Genomic DNA, 14,366 nt, shown 5'->3' on the forward strand with positions numbered 1-14,366 from the left:
CACATGAACGGCAGGGTCGTTTGCAGAACAGCAAGCACTGAGTATATGAACGCACGTTCATTCGAAGTTCAATTCTGTTTCATAGAGAAGACTTCAAAAAAATAATAATTTCATTATTTATTGTTATTTTACTATACAAAATTAGAATTTCTTTTTTCTTTTTCTTTTCCTTTTTTTTTTGATACACAGTCTCACTTTGTCACCCAAGCTAGAGTGCAGTGGTGTGATCTCGGCACACTGCAACCTCCACCTCCCAGGTTCAAGTGATTCTCCTGCCTCAGCCTCCTGAGTAGCTGGGATTACAGGCGTACACCACCATGCCTGGCTAATTTTTTGTATTTTTAGTAGAGACGAGATTTCACAGTGTTAGCCAGGATGGTCTCAATCTCCTGGCCTCGTGATCCACCCACCTCGGCCTCCCAATGTGCTGGGTTTACAGGTGTGAGCCACCGCACCCAGCCAATACCATAAAATATTTAGCATATAGTAGAAATCTAGCTATTTTTATTTCCTTTGCTAATCTCAGGCAGCCTCTTCCACTGTGCCAATGCCCAAAGGCAGATAAAGACACATTTTGCCTGGAAATCTTAGGGTGAGGACTCAGGAAGTCACAGAAATGGCAATATATATGCGTGATCATTACTTTGAAAGTATTAACTAGAGAATGTAGCATATATCCCACTTCAGGCATTTAAAACTCAATATTATTGATATATAAGTTATATAAACATTACAAATTTTAAATAAACAGATGGGTTATACGTAACTAAATAATTAACAGAATGAGGAGCTCCTGAAAAGTTGTATGGTTTTAAAAGTGAAGCCAAGTGAGCTACCAGATCTACATTAGGGACAATTCTATCCGGACATGGATGTTGTGATAAAACAACCTCAAAAGGTCTTCCAAGCTGGTACAGGCTGATTTTACAAAGTTTATTTATTCATTTTCATTCATCTCTTTTCTTATCTGCTCATTTACTCAGATTATTTTATAATGATATTTTGGCAAAAATTAATCATCTTTAAGGGAAATATTTTGAGTTTCATCAGACACATACGCAGCTGAGCTTTGTGTCCACACACTGAGTGCCCTGGGGCCAAACAAAACACGGTAATAGTGACCTTGCTGAGATATGACATCACATTGGGAGAAAGGTTCCCTTTGTATTGACTCTAAGTGTCCAGTTCATGAGTCCTAAGCCTTGAGCTAGGAAATGCCCTTTTCTGCCCTGGGAAGCAGGTTCCTAGATTGTGTGTTTCTCTGTCTCCTGGTCTAGCCTGGGCACAGACAGGGCACCCCCTCATGAACTTGTTACATCCGGGCTGTGACTTTCAGCACCAGGTGGTCCTTTGCTCTGACTTCAATTTCTGTGTCCTTCTCTCCTAAACCCCATGGATGCTGAGTGACTCAGACTCCAGTCATGTGCTTGTGCCAAAAGGAAACCAGCACGAGAGGAGGTGAGCAGAATATGAAACCAAACCATGTACTCAGGACAGTCAATGAGACTTACTGGCAGCTCCTTTGCTCACATATTGTAAGGAAGTTGAAGATCATGACAATGTTACAGCAACAGGGGTCTTTGTAAGTGTGGAGCTCTGTGTACTAAGATACAGTTTTCGAGCTTTTTTTTTTTTGAGACAGAGTCTTGCTCTGTTGCCCAGGCTGGAGTGCAGTGGTGCAATCTTGGCTCGCTGCAACCTCGTCTCCTGGGTTCATGTGATTCTCTTGCCTCAGCCTCCTGAGTAGCTGGGATTACAGGTGTGCACCACCATGCTGGGCTAATTTATTATTATTATTATTATTATTATTTTGTATTTTTAGTAGAGACGGGGTTTCACCATGTTTGTTAGACTGGTCTTGAACTCCTGATCTCATGATCTGCACAGCTCAGCCTCCCAATGTGTTGAGATTACAGACATGAGTCACCGTGCCCGGCCTTTTGTTTGTTTTTTTTTTTAATTGTTACTGAATTAGTGGTGAGAATCCTGACCAAGGGAATATTCCCTATGAAATATGACACTTCAAATAAAATGAGAGCACTTTTTCTTATCAGGATAAGAAACAAGATAAGCCTGCCTCCTCTCTCCTCTCCCCACGTACCTCACACATCAAGACACGCTTGTGCCCACAGATCATGGGCAGTGCTGGGCAGCCACCTTCGTCCACACAGTGAGGGCAGTCAGAAGCGTGAGGTGGTTCTGCCTGCTGGGGTCTCACCCCAGGCACAGAAAACAACAGCCCTGGGAGGAGCTGAGGCTGCTCAGCTCGGCTTGTCAGGAGTCCCATCTGTCAGTGAATTGACAAGAAACAGAACAAAAACGACTCCTCCAAAGTTGATGAGCCTGCCCCTGGGATTTGGAAACTTGGTAACAGAGAAAACCAATATAGACAAAAGATTGTAAACAGGATTAAGGTCAGCTAAGCAAATTAAAATAGGATACTTGAAGGAGTATTTGGGACACAGGAGTCAAAAACACCAGGAAGACATGAGGAGTGTCCGTAAGTGTCTAAATTAGAGAAATATTTAGGTAACTAACACCAGTGTATGAATGAGGAATTATATCATCACAGGGATAAAATTTACATTGAGTTACAAACTGCTTACAAAAAGGCTAAGAAAAGCTCGCAAGGTTGTGTCAATTCAGACAAAGGAATTCTTCCCATCCAAACTGTTCACTGGTGCATTTATTGTGAATTTGACCATCTAGGGAAGAGGTGTGGCCTCTCCTGACAGGAAGGCTCTGGGGCCCAGGCAGGGAGAATGACATCTCAGAATGACTCCCTTGACAGTCCTGTTCCCCTTTCATCAATGCACAGACCCAGAAGATCCCTCAGTCCTGCAGCACCTGCCATGAGCATCGGCCTCCTGTGCTGTGCGGCCTTTTCTCTCCTGTGGGCAGGTGGGTCCTAGGCAGGGCCCCTGTCTGGAATTCAAGGCCCAGCACCTTCCCTTTGGGGCTGCAGCATCAGCTTTGTCCTTCTCTGCAGGTCCAGTGAATGCTGGTGTCACTCAGACCCCAAAATTCCAAGTCCTGAAGACAGGACAGAGCATGACACTGCAGTGTGCCCAGGATATGAACCATAACTCCATGTACTGGTATCGACAAGACCCAGGCATGGGGCTGAGGCTGATTCATTACTCAGCTACTGAGGATACCACTGACCCAGGAGAAGTCCCCGATGGCTACAGTGTCTCCAGATTAAACAAAAAGGAGTTCCTGCTCAAGCTGGAGTCGGCTGCTCCCTCGCAGACATCTGTGTACTTCTGTGCCAGCAGTGAAGCCACAGTGCTGCACGGCCGTCTCCTCTCTGTACATAAAGGCAGGGAGGCTCTGCCCTCCTCTCTCACCCCAAACTCAGTGATGCCCTGAGCAGAGTTCTCTGCACCAGGGACCTTGAAACTCCATCATCATGGGTCTGAGGCCCCCAGGATGAAACAGGATTTGTATTTCAGATCCATCTAGACTCTTGTCTCTCCCTGGGGACCGTGTTGCTTCCTCTCTCTAGGGTTTCCCCCAGCCTACACTCTCATGTGGTCTCTTCTGTAGCCCACCTTTCCCATCTGGGCAGTGACCTTCCAAGGCCTTGCTGTGTCTCTCCTCCCCTCACCTCCCCGCCTCTCTCTACTGCAGCCGTGAGGGGAGTCCCTCTTCTGTGCCTCCTTCATTCCCATCGCAGAGACTTCAAAGGCCATTTTCTCTGCCCTGGGCTGGAGACTTCGTTTCTGCAGCGGCCAGCTCCTACCTGTGCTTCAGACCGCAGCATGATCAGCCCTCCTGTGGGAAGCACTCCCTTGCCTCCCAGCTGAGATCAATTTTTCTGTTATAAGCGCTGATGGTAACGAGCGCTGATGTGCTCGTTAGTCAATAGAGTAGTTAGAGTTTTCCAGTTACTTGTCTGGATATTTTTCTGCTCAACTCGATTTTAAACTCCATAAAGGCGAAGGCTGTGCTTGTTACATTTACCAACAGCTGTTCCTGGCATGAAGGGAGACCTATTTCACAGATAATGGATGAGTTAATGAATGACAGGCTGATTGAGTGACGAGCAGGTGGATGAACCGATAACAGGAACACTCCAGGTCCGCTGTACCCTGGCAGAGATCTAGAGTTAACTGTGCCTGAGATGCTCTGCTATGAGCTTATCAAAGGGCACTTGCTTGTTGAACAAGCATTGGACCATTCATTGTGTAAGCCAGTTTGTCAGTTCGTCTAGGAATTTCCAATTTAAAATATCACATGCTCTTCAAACTCAATGAGGGTAAAGTCTACATTATATAATTCTAATATCTAAGTTTCTTTTTAAGTTTTGGGTTAAGAACCAAAAAGGAAAGAAGAGGGAATATCTTTAGACTTAGTATTTTTTTATTGAAAATGTATTTATATAATTTTTTCTTGAAAGAACAGGTAGGGGAAGTCATGACTACACAGCCTTCTAAGTGCTAATTTATGGAGACGGTATCATGAAAAATAACAAATGTAAGAACTGTGTTGTGGAGGGAACATTGTGGCTGTCCTGAGAGTACGTTCTGACCCCAGGAACCAAAGCCAGGAGAGTATTTGGCAACTCAGAGTGCAGCAGACAATTCTTGGCCCCCTGCATTTGGGATGAGACTGGAGACAGCTGGAAAAGCTACGGGCTGGACGTTCTGCATTCTCAATGCAGGCCTCTCTGAAATCCCACAGATTAATGTCAGGTAAATATACTCCCACTATTAAGACAAAACCAGAACCAATGAAGAAAAACGAGTAGAAACAATAAGCGGTTGAAATGTATGAAGACAAGGAATTTTGCCATTAAAAGTTATAAAAGTTAAAGAGCCATATTTAAAGGAATACACGAGCAAATTGATATGCGAACAAGAAAAAGGAGACTGTCAGAAATCATCAAGGAAACATTAAAAATAATCAAAGAGAATACAGTGATAATTAAGATTATCATTGAAAACAAAGTGGAAATGAAGAAAAGATGACATGTTTCAAAAGAGACTGTTACTGAGGTTAAAGCCAGATCTGAAGAACTTACCTAGAATGCAGCACAGAAAATTAAATAGGAAACAAGAAAAGGTAAGGGATAAAGCATAAAAATCTTGTGGGTTCTAGTATATTAGGATATATATAATATTTTGTTGGAACTTCCCATTTTTCTTATACATGATTGAAGTGTCACAAAGAGAAAGTGGAGAGAATGATAGGTGATAATTATGAGACATTAGCTGAGAATTTTCAAGATGTGTTTCAGGACCTAAATCCTCTGTTTCAACAAGTTAAATGAATATGAAGTAGATGAATACATATGTTATAGTGAAATTGTGGAACACAAATGACAAAGAGAAGATTTTAAAAGTAGCCCAAAAGATAACTATCTCCCAGAAGAATAGACTGTAAGGCACAGTGAAAGTCAAGAAAGGAGATTAAAAATAAGCATCAAGTCAGAATTATAATTCTCGTTCATTAAATACTGAGATTGAGGTAAATATATTTATAGGTAGAGAAAGAAAAAACACTGTGAGTTTGTCACCAAGGTATCCTTTCTGAATTATAGTTAACAAAGATGGGAGGTAGTCCCAGAAGAGAGGGATGAGGTGCCTCTCATGAGGGAACCCATGTGATGGAACAGTCCCGTTGGGCACGTGTGACTGGGGGATGCAGGAGGCTGGCGCATGAATGGGGATGGCAGAGGGGACCCTGACTTGCAGGAAAGACAATGAGCTCACCGTTAGGTGCCTTGTGTTGGTGGAGCTGTTGACACATCCTAGAGAACATGCCCAGCAGACAGGGGAGCGGCTGTGGGATGAGGAGATGAACTCAGAGATGCAGTGTGAGGCCTCCAGGTCCAGATAGCATGGGAGCCCAAAGCAATGATACATGCATTGATATTGTTAAAAAGGAATTTTTTTTTTTTTTTTTTTTTTTTTTTGAGACGGAGTGTCACTTTGTCGCCGAGGCTGGAGTGCAGTGGCACAATCTCAGCTCACTGCAAGCTCCGCCTCCCAGGTTCCAGCCATTCTCCTGCCTCAGCCTCCCCAGTAGCTGAGACTAGAGGCACCCGCCACAACACCCAGCTAATTTTTTGTATTTTTAGATACAAATGTTACCATGTTAGCTAGGATGGTCTCCATCTCCTGATCTCATGATCCACCCGCCTCGGCCTCACAAAGTGTTGGGATTAAAGGCGTGAGCCACCACACCCGGCCTAGAAAGGAATTTATAAGCTGGGTGTGGTGGCTCACACCTGTAATCCCAGTACTTTGGGAGACCAAGGTGGGTGGATCACTCGAGGTCAGGAGTTTGAGAACAGCCTGGGCAATATGGTGAAACCCCGTCTCTACTAAAAATACAAAAATTAGCCTGGTATGGTGGTGTGAGTCTGTAATACCAGCTACTCGGGAGGCTGAAGCACGAGAATCACTTGAACCCAGAAGGCAGAATTTGCAGTGAGCCGAGATCACACTGCTGCACTCCATTCTGGGCAACAGAGCAAGGCTCCGTCTCAAAAAACAAACAAGCAAAAAGCAAGGAACTCACAAATATTTAAAGAAGTCATTTAAGTGTGTTCTAATGTAAATCCTTTGTTCCTGTCATTGCGTGGATTGAGAGAGGAAGGGATGTCACTGTGGGTACTTCCGTGTAAGGACAGGAATGTCCCTCTTCCTCTCCTCCTGCTTATGGTGACTCTGATCTTGCAAAGCTCCCACCCTGCCCTGACTCTGCCATGGGCACCAGGCTCCTCTGCTGGGCAGCCTGTGTCTCCTGGGGGCAGGTGATTCCTCAGACGCCAAGCAGTCTCATTTTGTGTGCGTGTGTGTGTGTGTGTGTATGAGATGGGTGAGAGAGAGATGACTATAGTTGTTTTTCTCATTCAGTTCCCAATTTCTGTCTCCACAGATCACACAGGTGCTGGAGTCTCCCAGTCCCTGAGACACAAGGTAGCAAAGAAGAGAAAGGATGTAGCTCTCAGATATGATCCAATTTCAGGTCATAATGTCCTTTATTGATAACGACAGAGCCTGGGGAAGGGCCTGGAGTTTCCAATTTACTTCCAAGACAAGGATGCAGCAGACAAACTGGGGCTTCCCCGTGATTGGTTCTCTGCAGAGAGGCCTGAGGGATCTGTCTGCATTCTGAAGATCAAGCGCACACAGCAGGGGGACTCGGCCATGTATCTCTGTGCCAGCAGCTCAGCCATAGCGTGGCAGAGTCACTTCCTTCTTGCTCACAAACCTCATCCTTCTCTCTCCTTGCAGCTCCTGCAAACCCTTAACAGAGGCTTTGCTCCTCTGTTTGCTCCTCCTTCTCCAGGAGAAAGAAATAGATTTGGACCTCAGCTGTCCACAGATTCACCCCTGAGACACAGTAACTGTAAATGTGGGTGGTGGAAGCAATCGTGGCCCATCAGGCTCCAGGAGTCCTCAGAGCCAACTCACTGCTCTAAGGCAAGCACTGGGTGTCTTAGCCTCAGCCTTCAGGGCTGGGACACGCAGTTTTCTTCGGGGCTGGGAGGTTGCTGCCCACATACGGAAGCTTCGGGCATGGGCGGGGAACAGGCCTCTTCCCTTGCATGTGTTGCGGAATCTGGCATCTGCAAGGTCTGATGCTTCATCCACAAGAACATTCGTTCTTTCTTCTGAAGCCTCTTCTATCCCTGTCACATTGGAAGTTTTCTGCATACAGGGGCACACCATTCTTCATGTTTGACTTGAACATCTTTGTGGCTTTTGTGACAATTACTTGATGAATACAGCCATGATAACAACAAGACTTCATTTCTTCTGTCTAGTGTAAGCAATGCGTGTTCTTTATTTTGTTTTCCATTACCACTGCTCCTGTCCTGGGAGACTGAAGCTGCGTGCACTACTGCTCCAGTGTCAGCTTGGCTCCCTAGGAAATGGCGTTTCTAGAACCTGAATGCTGACAGATAAGAGTTGTATATATGTATACCATGCAACCTGCCGTTTAAAAATGTATGTCTGTAGTGCAATGACTAAATCTAGCTAATTAACATATGCAGTACCTCAATCCTTATCCTTTCCAGTGGTGAGAATACTTGAAATGTACTCTGTTAGCATTTTCCCAGAATACAATCCACTGCTACTAACTCTAGTCATTTGTTGTATAATAGATCTTTGTAATATCTTCATCTTATCTGAGTGAAATTTTGTATCTGTTTACCAACATCTTCCCAACAGTCCATCTCTACTCCAGCCTTTGCTAACTACTGCTCTAGTCTTTGGATTTGAAGTAATTTCCCTGAGGTCTTTAACTCAAGACGATGGGGGAATTTTCTCTATAATGATGCTTATATTACTTTTTTTTTTTTGTTATTTTACATCTTGCAATATAGGGTTTGCTGCAAATGTAAATAATTATATTGTAATAAAAATCCTTGACCTGTCTTTGGGTGAAACTACAGTTCACATATTCGAAATTTCAAGCTGTGACCAAAGCTGACATGACTATGTATCATGGATTTCTAGGAGTCCTCAGAGACAGTCCTGTACACCAAGGCTAAGATAGAATATTCCAGACCCAGCCAGGACAGAAGGGCATGGTCCTGCATAGCTCCTTGGAAAATTATAGTTCCCCAAATTCACTTATCGGATATTTTGGTGCCGCAGACACCAAATTTCTTTCTCTTGCAAATGATGGTTCTTCGCAGGGATTGTTCTGAACCCATTATAATTTTGCCATCATCAAATCACACCTTCTGTGGAAGCCCTGGGCACAGATGGAAATTCCCTGACCTTATTATGCTATTTCAAAGACTTCCTAAGACCTTGTATCCATCTTTTCCCACCTTCATCCCCATGACCCGTGAGACCCACGCTCCCAATAGTGGACCAGCTCTGATTCTTACGCTTGAACAGAACTCAGACCACAGCTGTAAACACTGTTGCTGAAAGAAGATGTAAAAAAGGCAGGCAGGGTTTCCCACCTACACTGAGGGTGAACATACAAGGGCAGAAAGGGAATATTTTATTAATAACCAAAAAAAAAAAAAAAAAAAAAGAAATAAAGGCCCTGCTCTAATGGAATGTGAACTGTAGCTTCACCCACAGAGAGGTGGAAGATTTTGTTACAATATACTTATTTATATTCATAACAAATAATATATGTGAAAAATAAAGAAAACTAAAAGTAACATAAGCATTCTTACAAAGAAAATATTCCCATCTTCTTGAGTTAAAGACCTCAGGGAAATTAAGCCTGATCAAAAGACTAGAGCAGTAATTACCAGAGGCTGGGGTGGAGATGGGGTGCTGGGGAGATCCTGGTCAAAGGATACAAAATTTCACTCAGATAGGAGGAAGAAGTTTAAAAGATCTTTTATACAACAAAGTGACTGGAGTTAGTAACAGTGGACTACATTCTGGGAAAATGCTAACAGAGTTGAATTTTTGAGTCAAACAAAAGCAGAATGTCCATAAAATTATTTTGAATCAAAGTCTAGAAGCTTTCAAACCAGCTGTGTTCTGTGATCTCAGCAGCTTCAGAGGACTTGGCAATCCTTTCTCTGCACAAACACCCCTTTGTCCGCTCTAAGAACTAGGGACACATGCTCTTATGCTATCATGAAAACAACAGGCTGTGCTATAGTTGCTGGTAACTCGTTTTAAGGGTGTGGAGTGTGAAGCATTGAACAAGATTGAAAGCTATGCTCCTGAGTCTGGGAATGTGCTGCAGCCAGTTAGCATGATTCGGAAGAACCAAAGAGGCAAACCCTTCCCAAATCCTCATTCAATGAAGCCATGTTGACAGCTTGAAATCCGCCATGGTGGGTGTGTTGATACCATAGAAACTGGCAAATGCTACTAGGCATGGCTCCACCCTCACAGACATCCAATTTACCAGGACATCACTGGAATGTTTTCTGATACAATGATGTTCCTATTAGGGCATGTCTTAAGGGGCCAAAAAGGCTCAGAATCCACCTTCCCTCTGTTTCTGCTCCTAGAAGCCATAGTCTAAGGGAATCTCAAGTGATCCTATTTCTATCCAATCTCCAAATTCCCTTGCTCTGTGGGTCTGTGTCTCCTATGAGCATGCCAGTCTGAAACAAGACAACTATTTGGAATGTAGCTAAAGGAAACAGTGAACCAGTCCATTATTTTCAAATTATCCTTCCTTGCATGAAATATACAGATGCTGCAATCACTGGGAACAGAGATGGGGCAAGCAGAAGCTCTAGGCTGTGAGTCATTTTAAACTATAGTGCACCACTGTTCCTCTGTGGCACTGACAGACCCTGCAGCACGGACTAATTTACATAGGAAACTAAGCAGCCCCTGACAAGTCAGGTATGACCTTGGATTCATTTTGGGATGAGAGGTCAGAAGGATCATACTCACCTTAAATATTATCCTCTCCAAGCTACAATACTCCCACCGCCCGTCTTAGTCCCAGGATGTCATCCAGAGCTCCAGAGAATCCCTTCTCTTGGGGCAGAATCACCGAGGTTGTTCCCTCCAGATTTCCACAGTCTCCAGCAGGTATGGGGCACAGGTAATGTGATATAATGTATAAGTAATATAAGCATTCTTACAAAGAAAATACCCCCGTCTTCTTGAGTTAAAGACCTCAGGGAAATTAAGCCACATCAAAAGACGAGCAGAAGCTGGTTCTTTCTCTCAGGTAGAGAGAGGCATGGTGTCAAATGATATTTGCATAAAAGGGATTAAAATTCTGAGGCTCCTCTCAAATATTTGACATAATTTTCTTTGTTTATTGTTTCATTCTACAATCTCACAATTTAGGAGAGCAATTCTTTTGTGGTTGCATTGTTTACAGCATTTGGGAAGGTTTTTGTGGTTAAATTAATTTAAACAATCATTTTAATTGTGCATTTATTCACGGATAGAACAGTGAAAGCAGTCATTTACACATCCTATGATGAAGGTGTTGTTTAAGGTTCAGATCCACACCTAACTTTCAATCCAGTTGGAATGAAAAGATGCAGAGTTAGGTGGCACATGCTGTGAGAGAGGCTCATGCCAATCACTGTGGAATTAGGAGGGAGGGAGGGATGACGTCTACTTTAGACCCTGCTCCACAAAGAAGGAGTGGGAGTTTGTCCATGGGAAACTGCAGAGGAGTAAATACCAGCAGCTTCTAACTCGGGTGGAGTGAGGGCTGTGGGAGCAAATCGTTAGAAGAGAAAATGGTGCATTTGAGCTCTCACAGAGGACAGTGGAAAGAAAAGTCAAATAAGCCCCAGTCCCCTGGCAGGTTCTGCTTGCTAATGATACTATTTTGCACCAGTGTGTCCTTATCTCACATCACTCTTCTACCTCTTCCAGAATAATCCCTTCCCTCTCCACTGCTCAGATCAGCAAATGTGCATTGTAGAAGTTACTCATTTCACGTAGCAGGCCTTTTGCTGGTCTTGATTATATCCATCCTTACTTTCCACGTGAGATACTGTTTATTGCCTTGCAAATGATCCTACTGTTTATATTCCAGTTTTCACTTGTTAATACATATTTGACCCCTTCTTGAAGGTCAAGATGACCTTGGAGATAATAAAGCTATCTCATTATCTGGTCAGTCTTTTATCTTTATTTCTATGGTAACATTGATTGTCATTTTGGGGGACATGTTTGTTTATCTTGAATTTCATTGAGTTTCCTTAAAACATCTATTTTGAATTCTTTGTCTAAAAGGTCACATATCTCTGTCTGTCTAGGGTTGGTCACTGTTTTATTTATTTATTTATTTATTTATTTATTTATTTATTTATTTTGAGAAATTACTGACTTCACCGGCCACTGTACACTACCAGGATAGAGGAAACTTTTTGTGGTTTCATGGCTTGGGCCTTCTTTTTTCAGAGCAGGGAATTTCATTTTGGGGTCAAGACTGTTGAAAATGGCATAGTGAAGAAGGTAGAGTCACCGGGGTTTGCTTTATATACTTGAGGAAGCAGGAACTGAGATTTGGGAAAGGTCAAGAAAAGAGAACCTGATCAAAGATGGCTGAAAATAGAAACAGAGCAGAAAGCGATGAAAAGTGGTGTTCTGTGCACCATGAACACTCTTCTCCCCACTCCAAAAGTTTTCAACACCTAGAAAGTATGAAGAAAGGACTGATAGCTACTGGAATCACGTTGCAGCCAGTTCCAGTTGGGAAAAACACCAAACAGCCTCTTGTCGGGTGTAAGAACATGAAGTTGGTCCTGATGTCTTCCTTCTGGACTTGTGGCCCTAATCTTAACGCCTCAGGGAAGTCAGGCACTTTCCAAAATACAGAGAAGGTCAAATTGCCTTTGGTTTTGAAGGAGAAAATGCTCTGAGTTTCTCCCCAAGATAAACTCTGCTCTCCTAGGAATGCTTTCTCACACTTGTCATCCACATCTGATTGCCCTCTGTGATCGAACGGTTTTTGAAGATATTGGAAAACTGCAGCCTTTAACATCCTCTGCATTGGCACTCACTGTTTCCATGGCCCAGAAGGAACTTCATTTTCCCACGACAGGGCCAGACGCTGCCCATCTGTCAAGGACGGGCTCCCACCTGTCTTGCTCTTCACTTCTCTCCCTGGCATTCTCTGGCACTCTATGATATCACTCTCTTTGTTTTCATAGGCCAAACCAAGAGTAAAATGGAAACTGCCTGATGTTTATAAAATGAATAAATTGAAGTTCACTTATATAGACCTGTGGAATATTATGAATTACTATCTTCTCTTTACAAGAGACTTCTCCTATGTGAAATAGACTGGAGAGTCTCCAGGAATAGGCTCAGTTTTCTCCACAAATTCTGCAATATTCTAAGTAATTCTGTCTTCACAGTCATAATTGATGACTTGTTCTCTAAAGTACCCAAACTGTGTTTAAAGCCAGAATTTGTAAATGTTCTTCTGGGAAAAAAGAAAATCATTATGTTTTAGTAACATTTATCCAGCCTCACGAGCTTGCTGAGAAATATTTCTCATCATACCCACACTTTCCATGACCACATCTTCAGAGATTCGGTGAGACTGGGAACATCAACAATGGTCCTTCTCAGAAACCAACCTAAAGCACCGATAGGAAAAGTAGCTGTGCCGGTAATTGAACTTCAACAGACTTGTCCATTAAAATGTATTGTGTGTGCATGCTTGTGAGCTTGTGACTGTGAGTATGTTTGCTTTCTTCTCTTTTTTGGAGACGGAGACTTGCTCTGTTGCCAGACTGGAGTGCAGTGGTGATGTTGGTTCACTTCAACCTCCACCTCCCAGGTTCAAGCGATCCCAGGTTCAAGCGATTCACCTGCCTCAGCCTCCTGAGTAGCTGGGACTACAGGCGTGCGCCACCACACCCAGCTAATTCTTGTATTTTTAGTACAGATGTGGTTTCACCATGTTGGCCAGGATGGTCTCGATCTCTTGACCTCGTGATCCACCCACTTCGGCCTCCCAAAGTGCTGAGATTACAGCCATGAGCCACCGCGCCCAGTCGTGAGTGTGTTTTCTTGTGAAGATGCAAATAGTTTCTGTGGGCGGCATTTACTAAGCATCACTGGGTCACTGGTAGAGTTCATAGGCACTTTCCTAACCCCAGGGAGTGATAGGAAATGTCACAGCCAACTGAATCTGGCTAAGTCATAGCTGACAGGGTTGTTTATTTTAAAATTTTACAAATTCAGAAATAAATTTGTAAAATCGAGAAATCCTCTCTTATAAAACACATGATGTAAAATTTAGTGATATTAATTTAAATACAAAATATGAAAAGATTGGGTCTGATTGAGCAAAAGGATCCGGGAACAGTGCAGTGTTTCTGGGCTAGGTGAGCTTGACATCCTCACACTGTTTAATGAAGGGTCTGTTTAATTCTGGCTCCTCTCTAAGTGTGACAATTATTTATTTTGCAATCAAAAGATTGGTTCCCGTGTCCCTTTGGCCTGGGGTGAATTTGAAGATCAACCCTAAATTGGCCTTTTGGGGAAAGCATAGAGGGTGTGAGGATGGGGGTTGCAGGGGTGAGAATGGGGCATCTTTGTTCCCGATTTGGACAATCTTGAGCTCATCAGGTCAGGTGTGAATCCATGAGACTGTGGAACATTGGCCGCTTGGAGGCGCTGTGGCTCCACAATGCTGCAGGGAACCCTGGAGAAGGTTGGGAGGGTGACCCAGGAGAGCGGGGCTGAAGGGTATGCTTGGCTGCCTGCTGGCTTCAGGGGAGTGGTTTGATTCAGAGTGGATCTTGAGTTAAACACAAACTCCCCACTGCCAGGGAAGAGTAGAGGTGCCTGAGGCCTCAGTTTGCACCAAAGAGTACAGTGTCTCTGTGTCTGCATGGGCAGTGGAGGGTGAAGGAGCTTGGGCCACTAGGGCTGGGCATCAGTGCCACAGCAGGGACAGGTAGGCAGAGGAAAGTAAGGTGTGAG

At 43.7% G+C, this 14,366-nt stretch overlaps 1 gene segment (V, D, J or C); it reads left to right on the forward strand.

Moving 5' to 3' along the window:
- Positions 1-2,769: 2,769 nt before the first annotated feature.
- Positions 2,770-3,372, forward strand: LOC112621701. The segment is given in 2 exon segments: positions 2,770-2,901; positions 2,990-3,372. Coding segments are annotated over 2 exon segments (474 nt in total).
- Positions 3,373-14,366: the final 10,994 nt, after the last annotated feature.

Source organism: Theropithecus gelada, chromosome 3 (assembly GCF_003255815.1).
Source record: "Theropithecus gelada isolate Dixy chromosome 3, Tgel_1.0, whole genome shotgun sequence".
Lineage (NCBI taxonomy): Eukaryota > Metazoa > Chordata > Mammalia > Primates > Cercopithecidae > Theropithecus > Theropithecus gelada.